Source organism: Notechis scutatus, chromosome 6, assembly GCF_049901735.1.
Source record: "Notechis scutatus isolate UNSWTSFEM ecotype Mainland chromosome 6, rNotScu1.2, whole genome shotgun sequence".
Classification (NCBI taxonomy): domain Eukaryota; kingdom Metazoa; phylum Chordata; class Lepidosauria; order Squamata; family Elapidae; genus Notechis; species Notechis scutatus.
The window spans coordinates 71,949,751-71,970,281 of NC_142014.1; the positions used below are offsets into that span (position 1 = coordinate 71,949,751).

General features: G+C 41.2%; 1 protein-coding gene and 1 long non-coding RNA gene across 2 annotated transcripts in view; both read left to right on the top strand.

Moving 5' to 3' along the window:
• LOC148130248 (uncharacterized) overlaps positions 1 to 20,531 on the top strand; it is a 46,014-nt gene that overhangs the window by 1,397 nt on the left and 24,086 nt on the right. The gene's annotated exons all lie outside the window — the stretch shown is intronic.
• LOC113419062 (solute carrier organic anion transporter family member 1B3-like) overlaps positions 1,934 to 20,531 on the top strand; it is a 42,684-nt gene continuing 24,086 nt past the window's right edge. The window contains exons 1-8 of the mRNA XM_087968760.1: positions 1,934 to 1,993; positions 5,760 to 5,895; positions 8,879 to 9,020; positions 10,457 to 10,589; positions 14,060 to 14,157; positions 16,222 to 16,371; positions 17,726 to 17,824; positions 18,981 to 19,223. Of these exons, the coding sequence (XP_087824886.1) occupies positions 5,770 to 5,895; positions 8,879 to 9,020; positions 10,457 to 10,589; positions 14,060 to 14,157; positions 16,222 to 16,371; positions 17,726 to 17,824; positions 18,981 to 19,223 (991 nt within the window). The 5' untranslated portion in view covers positions 1,934 to 1,993; positions 5,760 to 5,769. The remainder of the gene's footprint in view (positions 1,994 to 5,759; positions 5,896 to 8,878; positions 9,021 to 10,456; positions 10,590 to 14,059; positions 14,158 to 16,221; positions 16,372 to 17,725; positions 17,825 to 18,980; positions 19,224 to 20,531) is intronic.

Sequence of the window (20,531 nt, forward strand, 5' to 3'; positions counted from 1 at the left end):
AGTCTCGGTGTTGCGAGCAATTAATTGGGCAATCTAAATAAACATGATGCTGTTTGTTTGAGTCGTGGCACTCCCTTTAATGTCCTCCTGCTTCTGTAGCCGTCCTGCAAATTTTAAACTAGCGATAATGCAAGAATTTCAGAAAACCCTGTTCTATGCCTTTTAAACTACTTTATTTGTCTCCTGGTGGAGGATGTTGTCTCATTATTCAGTGGAAGTAATTTTCATTTACCAATCACGTTAGATCTTGCATCTGGAAGGTACAAGCATCCTCCTGACTTTTTATTTTTTTTAATAAAAAGAAGAGGGAGTCAAGCTATTCTCCAAAGCACCTGAAAGCAGGACAAGAAGCAAAGGATGGAAACTAATCAAGGAGAGAACCAACCCTGAAATAGGGAGAAATTTCCTGAAAGTTAGAATAATTGATCAGTGGAACACGGCCCCTTAGAGCCAGAAATGACTAGCATGTAGGTGCCAGGGGAACCTTTACCATTACCTTATAAGCACAGGAAGGTAACAGCATTCGGCTTTTCACCATATGCTCTGTGCTGTGGCGTAATGTCATGCTGGCCAGTTGACCATGGAAATGTCTCCGTCAATGCTGGCTGTTCAGTTGAAGAAACAGAGATGAGTACCAGCTAAAATCAGTCACAGCTAACAGAGTAAAACCTGCAGGGACACCTTTACTTTTACTTTATCATGGTCAGATCACACCCTGATACCTTAAGATCAGGGGCAGGCAATTAATTTTCCACATGAGAAACTGGGACTGATGTGCAAGGCCAACCAACAGGGCTGTGAAGGTAGGCATGCACATCCATGCATACATAAATTGTGGGAGGGGACAGTGGTCACGTTCAAAATAAAAGCAATCCACGTGGGCTGCACAGAGACAGCCAAAGGACTAGATATGGCGTGGGGGCCTAAAATGCCCTGGTCTGCTTGAGATTCTCCAATGCTTCTGCAGGAAAGAAGGAGCTATTTGACCAATCCACCCCGCAACCGATGGATGTGGTGAGGTTCCTTAGGGATCCTTAGACCAGGAGTCCCCAAACTTGGCTACTTTAAAAGTTGTGGACTTCAACTCCCAGAATAGCTGGCTAGGAAATTCTGGGAGTTGAAGTCCACGTGTCTTAAAATTGCCAAGATTGGACAGCCCTGGTGTAAGAGGTCTCAGAAAATTATTACCTTCAACTCTCAGAAAGTGGGATGGAAGAAATAGGACAATCTCCTTTCATAGTCTCTGTTCATATAATCATGGAAGAAGGATTGGCCAAGATGAAGTATTGGGTTGCATTTAAGCATTTAAGCCAAGGGTCTTCAAACTTGGCAGCTTTAAGACTTGTGGTCTTCAACTCCCAGCATTCCTGAGCTAACATGACTGGAGGAGGAATTCTGGGAGTTGAAGTCCACAAGTCTTAAAGTTGACAAGTTTGGAGACCCCTGCCTTAGACTCTCCTAGACTGTCGTGCTGAGGCCATGGCCTCTGCCTGGAGTAGATAGAAAGTGGCAAGAGCCTTGGACAAAATTGTACCCATGTTCCTGTTTTTCTTGAAATCACTGTAAGATTTTCTGGGATAATATATCTGAATACAAAGGCAAATTCCGCTTGCTTATTCTATTATTTTTCCATCGTGGATGGATACTTTTTCCTCTGGAAGAGATTTGAGCGAAACAACAATAGAAATCAAAAGAAACAATGAACATTTTCCCTTATTCAAACAAGCCCACTGCTGTGTTCAAAGCAAAGGCACCAATGTGCCAAGGTTACATTCAGAACATTTTTGTTCTACAATGTTCATTTTTTTGGGGGGGGGGAAACACAAATATTGTGGGGAGGAGGGGGAGAGATGTTTTGTTTATTTTAGGAAGCTAAGAAAGTTAATGATTTTCTAAATGGACTTCAGCATTCCCTCACTTGAAGACAGGAATTCTTCTTGCAACTTTATGCCCATGATACCATAACTGTTGCAGAACTGGATCCATAACCCAGGTAAGCTGTTTTTTTTTTTTTACTTCTTCTTTAGTATCGTACAATCCACTGATCACTATTGGACTTTTTCTGAAGCCTTCTATAGCTAGGATTTGTATATGCTGATTAAATAACAGTTTGGTCCTGGCCTTTCTTTAATGGATTGTGCTGATTTAATAGCCTGGAGAAGGCTGAATGCCCTTAAATATTTATTATTTTAATATAATTTATTTCCCCTTGGAGAACTCTTTACATCGTGTTGATTTACTTCTTCCTTGTTTTTCATCTTCCCCCTGTGATTGTGCTATAATGGCAATTTCACCCAGGAACCTTCATAGCCTATCCTAGTTTATTTATTTATTTATTTGATTTGCCAATTGTTTACAAGATAATAAGTATAAGTGTATACATAGTTGTGAATACATGATATGGGTACATATAAGAAAAATAAAAGAATAAGAGAAACAATAGGACAGGGACAGTAGGCACGTTGGTGCGCTTATGCACGCCCCCTACAGACCTCTTAGGAAGGGGGTGAGGTCAATAGTAGACAGTCTAAGGTTAAAGTTTTTGGGGTTTGGGGAAGAGACTACAGAGTCGGGTAGAGTATTCCAGACATTGACCACTCTATTGCTGAAGTCGTATTTCCTGCAATCAAGTTTGGTGCGGTTTACTTTGAGTTTGTATCTATTGTGTGCTCTTGTGTTGTTATGGTTGAAGCTGAAGTATTCATTGACAGGTAGGACATTGCAATGTATGATTTTATATACCATGCTTAAGTCAGACCGAAGACGGCGTAATTCAAGGTTTTCTAGTTCTAGAATTTCAAGTCTGGTGGCATAAGGTATTCTACAACGAGTAGAAGAGTGGAGAACTCTCCTTGTGAAATATTTCTGGACTTTCTCAATTGTGCTAATATCAGATACGTAATGAGGGTTCCAGACTGATGAACTGTATTCGAGTATTGGTCTAGCAAATGTTTTGTATGCTCTGGTTAGTAGTGTGATATTACCAGAGAAAAAGCTACGTAGGATTAGGTTAACAACTCTTAATGCCTTTTTGGCTATGTAGTTGCAGTGGGCTCTAGCACTTAGATCATTAGAGGTGAGTATTCCAAGGTCCTTTACAGAGCTTGGGTCATCAACAAGATCTTGACTATTCAGCTTGTATTTTATTTTCTGATTTTTTTTGCCAATATGTAAGACAGAGCATTTATTTGTTGAGATTTGAAGTTGCCATTTGTTCGACCATTCAGATACATAGTCAAGATCTTTTTGTAGGGTAGCAGTATTGTCTGTGGTATTGAACATCTTTACATCATCAGCGAAGAGAACGCAATTGCTCTTAATATGATCACAGAGGTCATTTATGTAGAGTATGAAGAGAGTTGGTCCTAGAACACTGCCCTGGGGGACACCACTATTGACAGGTACTGGATTTGATAGGACGCTCCCAATTTTGACCATTTGTTGTCTGTTTGACAGGAATGCTTCTATCCAGTTATTCAGTTGTCCAGAGATACCATAGGATTTTATTTTTAGGAGTAGTTTGTCGTGTACCACTGAATCAAAGGCTTTACAGAAGTCTATGTAGATTGCGTCTATTGCTTTGCCCTGGTCGAGTTGTGTCGTCCATATGTTTTTGCAGTGTAAGAGTTGCAGATTACAGGATAGTTTTTTTCTGAAGCCAAATTGTTTATTGGAGAGTAGGTTGTTTGTCTCTAAGTGGAGGATGATGGATTGGTTAATAATTGATTCCATGACTTTACAGGTGACGCAGCATAAGGAGATTGGCCTGTAATTTTCAACTAGGCTTGGGTCTCCCTTTTTGAAGATGGGGATGACTGTGGCTTGTGACCATAGGTTAGGCAAGGAGCTGGTCCTGAAAGATTTTTCAAAGATTATGCTTAGAGGTTTGGCTATGGCAGTGGATAGCTTTCTTAAGAAGTAGGCACATATTCCATCCAGTCCAATAGATAGAGATGGTTTTAGATTACGTAGTGATTTTTCAACATTGTCTTCTGTGAAATCGATGTGTATTAGATCATTGTTGTTATCTGTGGTACGGCTAAGAAATACTGGGCATGATCCATTGCTGTTTACAAATACTGAGCCGAAGAATGTGTTAAAGATGTTGGCTTTAATGGTGTCGTCGTTGCAGTCTTTACCATCAGGTCCTATCAAGGGAGGGATGGACCTTGAGTCTTTTAGTTTGTTGTTTACAAAATTGTAAAAAGCACGGGTGGAATTGGTGCTTTTCCTCTTGTTTAATGTGATAATTGGTGCATTCGGTCTTTATCTGGTGGCATAAATTTTTGTATCGGTTTTTGAAATTGGCAACGTGACCAGATTTGTTTTTCCGCCAGAGTGATCTCTTTTTGGATTGAAGTTTTTTTGGATTGAAGTTATTCAAGCATTTCCCATGTACGAAAAGAAATCCCCCTGTCTTATTTGTTGTGTGCTGAGGATGTCTCCTACACAACGTTTGTAGAGTCTCACTGCAAAAGATTCCGTTGGGACTTCTGTCCCAGATAAATGGGAACATGTTCCTGGAAAGACATCTTTAAAGGAAAGAGAAGTGGGCAACCCTACCATTTTTGATCACACAATCGTTTTGTTTATTACTTGAATCCATTACAACCAACCTTGCTAATGTGGAGCATTTCAGCAACCCAAAACAATACTCCATCTGAAATACTAGTATAATGCTGAACTTCTCAAGAAGGTTGGGAAATGATGATGAAGAACATCTAGATCTTGAAATGGCTGGCTGGGAAATTCTGGGAGTTGAAGTCCACAAGTCTTCAAGTTGCCAAGTTTTGGAGATTCCCCCACCCCTATGGCTTTATAAATAACATTAATGCCGAACTAATAACGTAACAACCTCTTTCAAAGCCTGACTTTCTCATTGCTTTGTTGTAGAGGTAATCCTTGACTTACATCCATTTGTTCACTGACTGTTTGAAATTATGATGATGCTGAACAAAGTGACTAATGACCTGTACCCAAGTTACAACTGGTGCCACAGCCCCACAGCCCCACGATCACAACTTAGGTGTTTTGCAACCCACCCACCCTTACGACCGACCGTAGGGATACTGGAATGGTCCCCACCTGCATATCTTTCCTCCATCCTGCCCCAGTGGATCCCTTGCATCTACTTCCTGGGTCCCCACAGCCCTTGAGTCTGCTTTCTTCCTCACTGGAACCTACATATGCGGGGATGGGATTCAGCCAGTTCGGACTGGTTCACGCGAGGCAGGTAAGTGCAGGGTCCAGGCGGAGGCTCTGGGAGGATGAAAAATGGCCTTTACAGAAGTCTGGAAACAGGCGTGTTTCTGGCTATCGGTTTTGCAGGAAGTGGCTTCTGTATAAGTAGGTACACAGTGCCTTAGGTGATTTTCTTTAGCAGGGGTCTCCAAACTTGGCAACTTTAAGTCGTGTGGACTTCAACTCCCAGAATCCCCCCAGGCATCAGAGCTGGCTCAGGAATTCTGGGAGTTGAAGACCATAAGTAATAAAGGGGCCAAAGTTCCCCACTTCTGCTCTAGAACAGTCTAAAAAGGTGGAGATTTTACATGTCTCTTTGCTGCTAAAAGGTTCAAATCAATATCTGATTATATAGTATGAGGACACATCTCGCACTGTGGACAATAGAATATGAGGTAGTAAAAACACATGGGAAATGTCTTATGAAACAATCATGACCTGGATCACTGAGAATCCCCATGGACAATTTGTGTTATGAAACAATAACCTGATAATTTTGTTTCTATCTTCCATCCAAGATACGCAATCATGAAACAGACGGATACTGACCCCACAAACAAATCAGCCATGGAAATAAACACTAAACCACCAGAGGAGAAAACTACCAACGAACTACCATTAAAGCAAAAAACAACGAGTTGTCGAGGAGTCAAGGTTTAATAATTTATTATTATTTCTTTTTATAAAAAAATATTGAAAATGTATTCAATTGTGCAACAATGAGGCTTTCCAGACATTGGTGGGATTCAAATAATTAACAACCAGTTCTCTGCCCTAATAACTGGGTGGGCTGGCCAGTTTGATTGGTCTCAACCTTAGGAAATTTCTCCTTAGTCCAACTACAATACAATAGCACTGTTCGAATATTTAGAATAGAATAGAATAGAATAGAATAGAATAGAATAGAATAGAATAGAATAGAATAGAATAACAGAGTTGGAAAGGATCTTGGAGGTCTTCTATTCCAAATCCCTGCTTAGGCAGGAAACCCTACACCATTTCAGACAAATGGTTACCCAAACACTTTTTAAAAGCTTCCAGTGTTGGAGCATTTACAACTTCTGGAGGCAAGTTATTCCACTGATTAATTGTTCTGTCAGGAAATTTGAGGGGCTCCTACAAAAATGAGGGAGTCAATCTATTTTCCAAAGCACCAAAAGTCACAACAAGAAACAATGGATGGAATCTTACCAAAGAGAGAAGCAACCTAGGACTAAGGAGAAATTTCCTAAGGGTGAGACCAATCAACCAATGGAATAGCTTGTCTTCAAAAGTTGTGGGTGCTCCATCACTAAAGGCTTTCAAAAAGAGTGAGGGAAGTATATCCCAAAAGGACAGTGCCAGGAACCACTAAAACAATGCAGAAAACTTAAAACAGCCATTCCCCCTTTTAAAAAAAGTGAACCCCAAAGCAAATGCAGCAGCTGAGAAGGAAGCTAAGAGCAGCCACTCATGCTAATTGAAAGCCTGGGCATGCTGCCAAAAGCCATTAACCCTTCCAACTCCATTATTCTATGTTCTCTATGTTCTAAATTCGGTGCTTCACAGCAGAAACAATACAGCTGGTTGGACCACACATGCATTTAAATTCATGGTCTGTATGACCAAGCTGCATCATTGTCCCCTCCTGTATCTTTTCCCCCAGGAAGAAACAAGAAGTACCCAACACTGCAGCAGCTATAAAAGGTCATGGGGAACTCCAGGGCATATCAGCTGATCACAGAAGTGTTACTTAATACTCTTTATAATGAAAATGTTTGTAATCTTGTTCTTCTTCCTGAAGGGAAGAGGTTAATCCCATCCCTAGATGGGTGATTGGTGGGTTTTCCTGCCCTAATTCTGTCAGTTTCTGTTGTTTATTGACTTGATTCAGCTCCAGCTGCAACTGTTAAGTGGTTCTTGTCTGTCTGCCTGGAGATATTAATGAAGGGAGATAGAGGGGGGGGGGGGGAACTCTTGCACTTTATTTTTAGCCGGTTCTCCGAACTGCAGAAGTAATTAACTAACGGTTTGGGTGAACCGGTGAGAACTGGCTGAATACCACCACTGCTTCCAGATAAAGACACGGTATTTCCAGGACTGGCACCGGGTTGTCGTCCTTCTGCCATCAGAGATTTGAGACTACAAGCTCTTTCAAAAGATCTTTGGATGAATCTTTGGAACCATAACTGGAGAAATGTCATTTCAAAATAATGGGTGGTCCTGAATGGATCTTCTGGCAATCTGGTTTAAAAACACACAACTATCCCTCTCAAGCAACTTCTTGAACACTTGTGGCTGGTCTGAGTTGTTGAAAGCTGTTCTGCTTTGGGAGGAACAAAGACAAGATCTTGCAGTCTTAAACTGTAACAGTGCCATCTTCTGGAAGATTCCATCGTCATTTCTTTCTAGGAGGTGGGATCAATCCATGGGTCAAGAAAACTGACATTTCCATCCCCGCAACGGGGGAAATTGATCTGAATATTCCACCAAACTGCTCTCTTCAAGATACATTAGAACAAGGGTCTTCACACTTGCAAAGTTTAAGACTTGTGGACTTCAACTCCCAGAATTCCTGAGCTAACATGACTGGAGGAGGAATTCTGGGAGTTGATTTCCACAAGTCTTAAATCTGTCAAGTTTGAAGATCCCTGCTTAGAATGAAAGCTTATCTTTCTACATTTTCCAGTCCCCTTGAGCAAATCAATCCAACTGCTAGCCAGTAGATAAACAAGAACTGAACAAAACCCTGACCTTTGATTACCTTGTGTAGCGTAGCCACAAACACCCCAATGTTCAAAGTTGAATCTTTTTTTGTCAACTCACCTGTAACAATTTTGTATGGTAGCTTTTAGCTTATATAATTGGAGGAAAAGATGATGTTGACAAAATGGATAATTTTTAAGCAACTATCAGCTGGGGAGGAAGAGAGGAAGGAAGGAAAGAAGGAAGAGACAGGAAGGAGGGAAAAAGAGAGGAAAGAAGGAAGGAAGGAGGAAAGAGAAAAAATAAAGAAAGAGTAATGGAAGGAGGGAGGGAAGATGGGAGGGATGGAAGGAGGGAGCGTGGGAGGGAAGGAGAAAGAGAGGAAGGAAGGAGAGAAAGGGAGGGAGAAAGAGAGGAAGAAAAGAGAGAGAAATGAAGGGAGGGAGGGAAGGAGGGAGAGAAGGAAGGAAGGATTTAGTCTTCCCTGGTTTGTCATTTGTTTACTATTTATCTGTGGTTTGTCAGTGTGTGTATTGTGGGTTTATGTTCTTTCTGTTGGTTGCTTTCCTAAGCCACCCAGCCACGTCTCTAGTGATTCACTTTACAACTGGGGCAACAAAAGGTTGTAAAATGGGGCAAAACTTCACTTAACATATGTCTCACTTAGCAACAGAAGTGTTGGGCTCAATTGTGACCATACGTTGAGGACTACCTGCATACAATTTTAAAATAACACTTTGCCATTGAAAGTGGCTAAAAGCATTGACCTCCTAAGTTTCTTTTTTGGTGGTAGGATGGGATGGAGAGAAAACCCAGACTTATTCTTGGAAAGATCATGAATCCGTCAAGGATTGGGAACATTAGTCTCATTTTCAAGAGGAAATTAGAGTTCTCATTTTTTTTTTCTTCCTTCCTTTCTCCTGCCCTCTCTCTCAATTCCATCTATTCTCAGGTTTTCATTGCTGCCCTGGCATTTTCATACTTTAGTAAAGCATTTGGTGGGACCACGATGAAAAGTTCCTTCACGCAACTGGAAAGGAGATTTGGCATTGCTTCTTCTACTGCTGGCTTCATTGATGGAGGCTTTGAAATGGGTAGGTGGAAACTGAAACCAGGAAGAGGTTTAGCTGTGGATGGAGAGCTTGAGGTCATAGGTATTACATTGTTGGAAGAAATATCCTTCTGGGTTCAGTTCCAGGTGGGGGAAAAGAAACACTGGAAACATGGAGGCTGTTTGGAAAGATGGTTTAATGGTGGACAGGATCACATGCCTGGGAGCTCCTGGGTAGAAAAAAAAGGGCTGATATGCTGAGAATCCCTTGGTTTTTTTCAAATCCCTCTGTTGGGATTTGAATTTGAGTTTGTGTTCTGATTGGTCGTCAGACTCCCATGGGGCCATGGAGGGGCAACTCTGTAGGCTGTCCTGAGCCCCAGGCTTGGTTGAGCCTTGCTGGATGATGATGCAATGAAAGAGCTTTGGGCAATTCCTATTATGGCTCTACCTGAAGTAGATCTTTGTTATGTAAAATAGACTGACCCTGGCCTTAATGGCCCATTAACAAAGGTTGGGAGGGGGCTGAGTTTCTGCCTCTCTGAGTTTCCACTTCTCTTTTAGGGGAAATATTTTGCCTTTTTAGTATATCCTAAAACATTTCATTCTCCTAGGAGAGAGGTGGTTTTTAACTTCCAACAACATTATTGACCTCTGTTCTCTGGATTGGGAAAAAAGGCTCCAAAATGGATTGGTATCCAGGGGCTCAAGGACTACCTTGGTCTTAATCCATCACAAGATTTTGACAGCTGGAATTCAACGTCATTCAGCAATTGTCATGCCCTAGTTTATTTGTTTAGCATATACATTTAGTGTATAAGTTTCGTATAAATGTATATGTTTAGCGTAAGGCCTTGGTAAGACCACACTTGGAATACTGCATTCCAGTTTTGGTAGCCATGATATGAAAAAGATGTTGAGACTCTTTCTAGAGTGCAGAGAAGAGTAACGAAGATAATTAGGGGACTGAAGGTTATAACTTATGAAGAATGGTTGCAGGATTTGGGTTTGGCTAGTCTAGAGAAAAGAAGGACTAGAGGTGACATGATAGCAGTCTTCCAGGATTTGAGGGGCTGCCACAAAGAGGAGGGGGTCAATTTATTCTCCAAAGCACCTGAAGGCAGGACAAGAAGCAATGGATGGAAACTAATCGAGGGGAGAACCAATCAAGAAATAAGGAAAAAATTCCTGACAGAACAATTAATCAATGGAATCAAGGAGAGAAGCAACCTTGAACTAAGGAGAAATTTCCTCATGGTAAGAAGAATTAAGCAATGGAAGGGCTTGCCTCGAGAAGTTTGGGGTGCTCTACCACTGGAGGTTTTAAGAAGAGATTGGACAGCCATTTGTCTGAAGTGCGCAATCCTCCTTGAGCAGGGGATTGGACTAGAAGACCTCCAAGGTCCCTTCCAACTCTGTCATTCTGTTATTCTGCATGGCATCATGACCTAATGGAGAGCTTCTATATTATCTTCCCAGGAAATTTGTTGGTGATTACCTTTGTGAGTTACTTCGGGGCAAGATGTCATCGGCCAAAGATCATCGCCATTGGTTGCTTTATCATGTCTTTGGGGTGCTTTTTAATGGCATTGCCTCATTTCTTCATGGGATAGTAAGTATGAGAGACCGAGAGTGAGAGAAAATGAGATCTTTTTCAATTCCTTTCATAGATTATCTTTACTGTTGATAAAATATCCATGTGGGACCTATAAGAAACTCTACCAGTTATGGGAGCGAATCATTTAGATTTGTCTCATCTAGGGAGGATGACTTTAGCCCGGGGGTCCCCAAACTATGCTGGCTGAGGAATTCTGGGAATTGAAGTCAACAAGTCTTAAAGTTGCCAAGTTTGGAGACCTCTGCTTTAGCGGAACCCCACTACCACAACTGTCCCGCACCGATGCCAAACCAGTAGTCATATAGCATTCTTGACTGTAAATCCAAGTTGACAAAATAGAATTACTCTGAGCCTCATTATCCAGCAGAAATGGAATGGAATGCATGGATGGCTTTGGGGGTCAAGGGAAAGAAGTTTTGTCTAAGAAGCAGAAGGAGACTACTCACCAGGGCCAACTCACCTGGGTCAACCCTACCACAGGACAAGTCAACAATTCAACAATTCAATTTAATTACTTAAAATAATTTTTAAAAAATGTTTTAATTTTTGTCATTCACATTTCTCTCTCTCTCTCTCTCTCTCTCTCTCTCTCTCTCTCTCTCTCTCTCTCTCTCTCTCTCTCTCTTTTCAAGGTTTGTTTAATGATTCTACTCCACCATTTCTTTGATATTAGTGTAACTTTTGTCCTGCAGTGAGTTGTCCCAGGGCAAATTGGCCATGGGACAACTTACCGTAATGAGTTGGCTGAAGCAAATTGACTATGTATCAACTCATAAAATATTTCTATGGTCTTTTTAGAGTTACCCACAGAAAGGGAGGGGGAGCAGTGGGCAGCTTGCATTCCATAAATGTTTTCAAAGATAGTAACTAGATGACTGAAGTTTCTGCCGTGCAAAATTCTAACTGGAGAGTACGATTGATGACTTGGCTATGGATGTGTCCCATTGGAGAATAGGAATTATGATACACCCAGGGGGTGGAGGAAAACCCAGGTCAAGGGTGACTATGAATGATGTGTCTTAGAGTCAACTACACCCAGGCAGTGCCAGGATGTTTACTCCTAATAAATCTTCTTTAAGTTTTGGAAGTTTGGCTCGAGACTCATGATCTAAATGGGGGTAACTGCCGGAGCCCTGACACTGTTGTGGGTTGGCTGCAGCTAATTGTCCTAGGAGGCAAGAGAGGGAGAAAACTTTAATGATCAATGGTCAGAGAAAGAAACTTAGGAAGAACCTGCTATAGTAAATAGGGGGTTAAAAGTGGTAGTGGGAAGTGTGTACATTCAGACTTGCAAGATTGATATTGATAAGTTTCTCACTCTGTATATTTATAGACACTTCTTAAGTAACATCTACAACTATAAAATGGTCAAAACAATATAATATTATAAAATAAACCACAACTAACCATGATATTCATATTAACAGTAAACTATATATATATATATATATATATATATATATATATATATATATATATATATATATATATATATATATATATATATATATATATATATGGTGTTCGGCTTGGTTGGGTATTTTCCCACGTCATTGTAGTTCTTTTAAAGTTGTAGCAACGTTTCAGCAGAATCTCATCTGCCATCATCAGGTACCCGCGAAAACTTAAGAAAACATATATATATATATATATATATATATATATATATATATATATATATATATATATATATATATATATATTTACAGTGGTTTCAGATTTAAATTTGGGGCAGCCTATTGCTGTGCCAGAATGGTTTTTTTCTTCATCCTGATTGTTTGGGAGTCTTGGTCTGTGTTTATTGGTCTCGGAGTTTGCTGTGTTCTGCTTGATTGGTGTCTCTAATATCTTCTGTCTGTTTTTGGCTCTTTTTGTATCTTGATTGGCTGGCAGCCTTGTGTTACTTTATTGGAGGCCTTTAGTGCAGCTTGGCTTCGGGTAAATGGACGGCTATCATTAGTTAGGAAGCTGGGTTTCATCTGGGTGCCTGGTTGGGATGTGTTTGAGCTGGAGGTATCAGGGGGATCTGTTTGTGCCCAGGTGTTTGCCTGGCTTGTGGTGTGGAGATTTTTTTGTTTGTGAGTGCAGGCTTCCAAATGATTGACAGCCTGGTGGAATCATCTCTTCTATTCATGCTTTCTGGTCTTTTTCAATCTCTATGGCTTCTCTGATGATTCTGTGGCTAGGGTTTTCTATAGTGGCTAGGGTTTTGGTGCCATTGAAGTTGATGCTATGACCTGTGGCTTCCATGTGTTGGACTAGTGAGGAAGTGTGTTCCAGCTTTTTGACTGCATTTTTGTGTTCATCCAGGCGGGTGCTTATTCTTCTATTGGTCTGTCCAATGTATGTGGCCGGGCATGATGCACAGGGGACTTCGTATATGCCTTGGTTTTCCAGGTCAATTTTGTCTTTGGGGTTTCTGAGGATGGCTGCTATTTTTCTGTCTGTTTTGAAGGCAGTCTGTATAGTATCTTACTAATTTTGTCTGTAGTGCCTCTTATGTAGGGCAGGACAGCTGTTCCATGGGTCTGTTCATCTTCTGGGTCTCTATTATGTCTCAGTGTGTTTTTGTGGATCAAGTTGGTGATTTTGCTTTTGTGGAAGCCGTTGGCTGTCAATATTTTAGTCAGGGTGCATAGTTCAGTCTTAATGTGTGTCTTGTCTGCCAGGCGTTTGGTTCTAGTAATTAGTGTTTTAGCCACGGAGTTTATCTGTGCTGGGTGGTGGTGGGATTGGGCGTTGAGGTAGCGGTTGGTGTGTGTTTTCTTCTGGTATATGGTGTGTCCTAGTGTGCCATCTGTTTTTTGTAGATTAGTACATCTAGAAATGGTAGTTGTTTGTTTGTTTCTGTTTCCATGGTGAACTTGATTTTGGGGTGTGCGCTGTTTAGGTGTGTTAGGAACTTAAGAATATATATATATATATATATATATAAAAATACTAAATATGTCTTATTTTTTTCAGCCAGAGAAAGGGTACCTCTAAACAGGGGTGGACTTCAAAAATTTCAGCAATGGGTTCTCTGCCCGGTTGCTGGGTGCATGTGACCATGGTGGGTGTTGCCTAGTTGGCCTTCTGCATCACAGCGAGAGGGCCGTTTTCACCTTCCCCAGGCTCTGGAGGCTTTCCTCGAACCTCTGGGAAGGCAAAAATGGCCTCTCCTGGCTCCAGAGGCCCTCTGAAGGCCAGAAACGGGCTCATTTTCAGACTTCCAAGACTTCTGGGAGGCCCATTTTTCCCCCTTCCTGAGCCTCCACACAGGCCCTGAACTTATCTCGGCATCCAAAATGGGCCACGTGGAGACTCCTGGGAGGGGAGGGGTGGCCAGGGCCAGCTGGGGTGGGATTTGGCAGTTCACTGAATCAACCATAACGTTTCAAGATGTCCACCTGAACCTGAGCCAACTCACCCCTGCCTCTAAATGTATTTGTGCGCACACTAGGATTAACCTCTTTCTTTTCCAGTTATCAGTATGACACAATATCCTTCACACCAAACAACATCTCCAGTTTCTCCCCCTGCATATTAAATCCCCAGGATACGCCCAAGATAAAAGAGTCAGGTAAGAATAATCAATTGTTCTGACCTGTCTTTTGAATAGCTGGTATAAAGTTGCCAGCAAATCAAAATGTTATATGCTAATTCTTTACTTTGCTGCAACATATTATGTATCTTACCCAAAATTATAATTTAATGTTTTCATACTCATATGTCATCTTTGCTCAGGCCACTGAGTGGGCATAGTGATGCCAGACCATTAGAAGTTTCCTTCAGATAATACCATTAGGTGGTGATGGTGACATCACTCCATGAGAGGTAAACGGGAGCAGTTAGACATGGGGTTTCTTCATGGAGCAGGACGTGATCTTTAGAGATAGTATTGATTGAAGCATAATCAACAAATCTGCTCCAAAATGATCGATGTAGGTTATTCAACAGAATGATTCTCTTAATTTCGCCTATTTTGGTGACCCTAATCTTTTATTTACTTAGCTAATTGTGGCTTGTCATCAGAGGATATCAGTCTCTCGCGTTAAACAAAGAAATATATCATGGATTTTTAAAATCAAAGATACATATGAGAACCAGAAAAATGGACTCCATTACAGTACACCACTGCACTGTCAATTGTCAATCTGCCTTTGAAAGTTGAGTACACAAAGTGGAAAGTTCCTTTTAAGAACGAGCTTACATTAGAAAATATATGGGGTAGTGGTGGAAACTATGCTCAAATCTATAGAAAAGGTAGTGGAACATGACCCAACTAAAGTAACAGTATAGCTGACTGGATTTATCCTGATTTGAGTATCATTATTTGGATGCACCCGACTATGGAAACATCCAGGAAATAGCACTGTAGTGTCACTGCTTCTGGTACTGCTTAATACTACAGAATATCTCTTGATGGTTAGGCACTATGGTGATAATAGATTAGATTAGATTGGCCTGTTTCCCCAAAAATATGACCTACCCTGAAAGTAAGTCCTAGCTTGATTTTTACATGTGCACCCAATATAAGCCCTACCCCCCAAAAAATAAGCCCTAATTAAGATCCCACCCATCCAGAGTGCATGGGTAAAAATTAAGCTAGGGTGGGGGTGGCGGGTGGGGCTGACATACCTTGGACCTCTGGGGCTGACATACCTTGGTAGCCAGACCTCACATACCCCGACACCTCCCTTGCTGGACCATTTCTTCTGCAGCCAGCAAGGATGGCTTTCCTGAAGGCCTCTGTAGCTGATAACAAAGCTCTGGATCAGTCCAGAGCTCTTTTTATCGGCTGCAGAGGCCTTCAGGAAAGACTTGATAGCTGCAGAAGAAGAAGTTCCTGAAGGCATCTGACAGCAAAAAGGAAGCCAGGGGCAACACGCACAAATGAGGTTGGTCAGTGGATGACATCCCCCCAAAATAAGACCTGGTGCCTTTTTGGTGGCAAAAAAAATATAAGACAGGGTCTTATTTTGGGTGAAACTCAGTATAATAGATTTATTTGGTCAAGTGTGATTAGACACACAAGAATTTGTCTCCAGTGCATAAGCTCTTAGTGTACATACAAACCAACAAAATAATCATAATCATTAATAATGATACCAATAACAGAAGGTAGTAGGAAAGATTAGAAGGATAATAGAACTGTGAAATTAGGGGTTCAGGAGAGTGATGACATGAGGAGAAAATTTGTGTCTTCTTGTTTATAGCAACTATAGCAACTATAACTATATGTTTATAGCCCTATAGCAACATCCTGAAGGTAGGATGTGAAGGGGTCTGTAGATATTTTCCCAGCCCTCTTTTTGGCTTCTGCAATATACCGGTCCTCAGTGAAAAGCAGGCTGGTTGCCATTGTTTTTCCTGCAGTCCTAACTATCCGTTGAAATCTGTACCTGTCCTGTTTGGCTGCTGTACCAAACCAGACAGTTATACAAATACAAATGATAGAGTCATACATTATTGCTAGTCATATATTATCGTAAGCACATTTTTATTCTATTATACCTCCGTCTATGGTTTCACCACACTTATTATTTTGCACTCTGGACTCTAGCGGTATGACAATTTGTGTTTTTTTAGCAAAAGATATGATGCACGTAATGACTTTTCCTGCCATTATTGTTATTCTTTGCAGACTGTGCCCATAAAATTGTTACATCTTACGCATGGATTTTCGTCTTGCTGGGGAATATGCTACGTGGAATTGGAGAAACCCCAATTACTCCCCTGGGCATATCGTACCTCGATGATTTTTCTAAAGAAGAAGATGTTCCTCTATATATCAGTAATGACCAAAATGCTTGTCTGTCAAATCCTGATCTGAACTTAATGATACTGAAGAGATAGGCAATGTTCAAGCTGGGATAGTTCCAATTGGTTTTCCTACTTCTCGGCAAGTTGGGAAAATTCCTAAATTGTCAAATACCAAATTTAGGTCACAGCAAATTCTATTCATTATTGGATGTAGTAGAAATTGGCATTCATAAATCACATTCCCATGAAAAGCTGAAGGAAAAAAAGCCAAGACAGTCCTAGGCTGCATTAATAGAGGGATAGAATCAAGATCATGTGAAGTGTTAGTACCACATTATAAGACCTTGGTAAGGCCACACTTGGAATACTGCATCCAGTTTTGGTCACCGTGATATAAAAAAGGATGTTGAGATTCCAGAAAAACTGAAGAAAAGAGCAATAAAGATGATTACAGGACTGAAGGCTAAAACATATAAAGAATGACTGGGTATGTCTAGTATAATTATAGCAAGGTTCCAACATTAAAGGGGCTATCACAAAGAAGAGGGGGTCAAGCTATTCTCCAAAGCACCTGAGGGCAGGACAAGAAGCAATGGGTGGAAACTAATCAAGGAGAGAAGCAACTTAGAACTAAGGAGAAATTTCCTGACCGTTACAACAATTAATCAATAGGACATCTTGCCTCCAGAAGTTGGAGGTTTTTAAGAAGAGATTGGACAGCCATTTGTCTGAAATGGTATAGGGTTTCCTTTCCTGCTTGAGCAGGGGGTTGGACTAGAAGACCTCCAAAGTCCCTTCCAGGGCTATGAACACATGCCTCTTTGTTAGCTGAGCTGTGAAGACATCGTACAGTATTGGATATGAAGGAAAGACGCTCTCCAGCTAATACATCTCTAGATCAGGGATCTCCAAACTTGGCAATTTTAAGACTTGTGGACTTCAACTCCCAGAATTCTTCAACCAGCCATTGTGGTTGGGGAATTCTGAGAGCTGAAGACCACAAGTCTTTAAAGTTGCCAAGTTTGGAGACTCCTGCTCTAGATGAAGGCTTTCTTGCAATTCTACTGATAACAGATTTTCCACTGTCTTTTCCCAGGATATTGTTTCAAATTCTTGGGCAGTCTCCCATCCAACTACCAACCACAGCCAACCCTGCTTAGCTTCTGAGATAGGTACAGGTCTATCTCTTCTAAGAACATCAGCACTGGTCTTTAGCTTCAGAATGGTATTGCTGATCTTATGAGAGGGAGGAACAACGTACTCAATGTATATCTTTGCAGCTTCCTTATCCATTGCATCAAATATTAGAAGTCTGGTTTGGACTAAACAAAACAGTGAAGAATATACATAACATAAGCTGATTTTTTTCTCCTTCATGATTGCAGGCTTTTTGCACACCTCAGCCATGCTTGGCCCAATATCTGGTTTCCTCCTGGGATCTGTGTTTGCCAGACTCTACGTGGATGTTGGTTTTGTGGACATGGGTAAGATGGAAGAAGAACTGACCAGCTAAGTTGGCTACCCTAAGTTAACCGGAGCTGTAAATGCAGAGTTACTGTATTTGAGAAAGAATACAGTGGAACCAGAAAGGGTAAAACTAAAAGCAAACAGAATTCTTAGTGAGGCAGAATAGTCCCGTTCTAAATGGGAAAAAGAAATATCAGAACCATTGAAAAAAAGGAGCTCAAAGGAAGGTCAGTAAAACCAAGACCAATTTTTTTTCTCTCCTTCTTTCACAATCTTAGTATTCAGGATCACAACTGAACCCAAATGCTGATAGATCCAGGACCAATGAGAGGAAACAATGGTTTCTCCAATGGATAGCAAAATTATGGAATTCGATGCCACCAGTTGTGAGGATGGCAGTCAATTTAGGGGGCTTTAAAAATGGACTGGACAACTTTATTTATTAAACTTCAATAGCCGTCCTTCTCAAGCCAGTGACTTACAGAGATGAGCAGCTACCAATGGTTGCCAATCTTAATGTTAGAATTCCATCTCCTGAATTTGTGGTGGTGAGGATTCAGTCTCAGTAGAAGTGGGATATTAGGTGGGTAGGCAAATCACTATCTTAACTTTCCTAGAACATAGAATAATACAGTTGGAAGGGAACCTGGAGGTCTTCTTCCAACTTCTACTCAAACAGGGGACCCTATACCATTTCAGGCAAATAGTTGTCCAACCTCTTTTTGAAAGCCTCCAATGATGGACCACCCACAACTTCTGAAGGCAAGCTATCCTACCTTGTACTGTCCCATCCCACCCCACCCAACCCCATCCCATCCCATCCTACCCTATCCTATTTTGAGATCCTATCTCAAAAGATTTGCCCACTTTCTGTCATCTAAAAGTTTCATTCTCTCTTGCAGTTGCTTATGCCTGAAACTCATTTTCATGACATCTTGTCTAAGCCCTTCATGTTCAGTTCTCTGAGGACACATCCTTGCCTTGTTCACTTCACTCCCCTTCCCCTCAAACTTTGAAGAGCCTTTTCCATGCTGATATTCACCCTGTACATTTATGAAAGCAAAAATCTGTATTGTTGTTTGTTATTCTGTGAAATGCACACAGACTTGACAAAGCTACATGAGACCAATGTTCCAGATAATGGAACTCAGCTTTCTCCATTCCTTATTCTAGATACAATAACTATCAGTCCAACTGATTCGCGTTGGGTTGGTGCATGGTGGATGAACTTTTTAGTTGCTGGGGTCATCATTCTGATTTCCGGAATCCCTTTCTTGTTCCTGCCTAAAAGTCTGGACAAAAAGGAGGATGCCTGTATCCAGAAAAACCTGGATCCCATGGAAAGCAGCAATGAAAATAGCCATGGACAGAAGCCTGATATTCAAGGTGGAATGGCAAACTCTGGACAATTAAAAGGTAAACATTGAAATTTTTCAGTTTAGCTGTGGAAAGACTCCACCAGGGTCAAGATCTGGATTCTAGGAGAACTGACTATATGGCTGGGTCAAAGTTAGATAAGGACTCTTTTCCACAAGAAGGATAAGGAAATTGATAGGTTTCAAGATCTGTTGTAAGGGGAGAAGAGAAGATCAAGAAGGGGAGAAGGAGGGTGAAAGGCAAAAGGAGAAGGACTGAGATATGGGAATCAAAACATTAGACACAGTCTTAGAGCCACATCCCTAGCAACCACATGTCCTAGTCTTGTTGTTTCAGATCTTAAAACAGAGTTTCTTCCACCACCACTCAGGCCATAGGGACACTGGCAACTCTATGTAAACTTCCATAGTGCAGAAAGTCACAGATAGAGAAATACTATGCATAGGCAAGTCTACACAGGAGCACCCTGACATTGGATATCAGGTTTGTGGACAGTGGTGCTCAGAAAGAAGCTGAGAATTTCCTATACAGGTTGTTCTCTACTTACAACCATTTGTTAGTGACCATTCAAAGTTACAATGGCACTGAAAAAAGTGACTTATTTATCCCCGTTGCAACCTTTGCATGGTCGTGTGATCAAAATTCAGATGCTTGGCAAATGGTTCAAATTTATGACTGTTGTAGTGTTCTGGTCATGTGATGGCTTTTTGCGACCTTCTGATGTGCATAGTCAATGTGGAAACCAGGTTCCCTTAACAAATGTGTCCCTTATTTAACAACTGCAGTGATTCATTGAACCGCTCTGGCAAGAAAGATCATAAAATGGGGCAAAACTCATTTAACAAGTGTCTCACTTAGAGACAGAAATTTGAGGCTCAATTGTGGTTGTTACATCAAGGACCACCTGTAAATAAAGTCCTTGTCAGCATTCCAGAAAACCTCCACTCCAACCAATAACTCCGAGACAGGCATCTTCTCCAAAGTTACTTTTATTTGGACAGTTAAACTGGCACAACTGGGGAATCCCGAATCTGAAAGTTCCAGGCTTTCTTGCAATAAGTAAAAACTACAAATCCACCTCCTGCACCCATCATCGCATCACATGCCCCAGTCACCATCCGTTCCAACTTGAGACTTCCACTCACTTATGCGCGAAATAACATGACCTTGAATTAGAAAAAGAATGTTATTAGGTCTAACTACATACACTCCAAGAAATTCCCGCCTCCCATTTTCCCAGGCTCAAAATGTGGCAGCGTAGGAGCATCTGGTCTCAATATGGCTTCCAAAGCTGACAGTCCTACTGTAATGGCATGTTGGAAGGGTCTTGGGAGACAAGACAAAGAG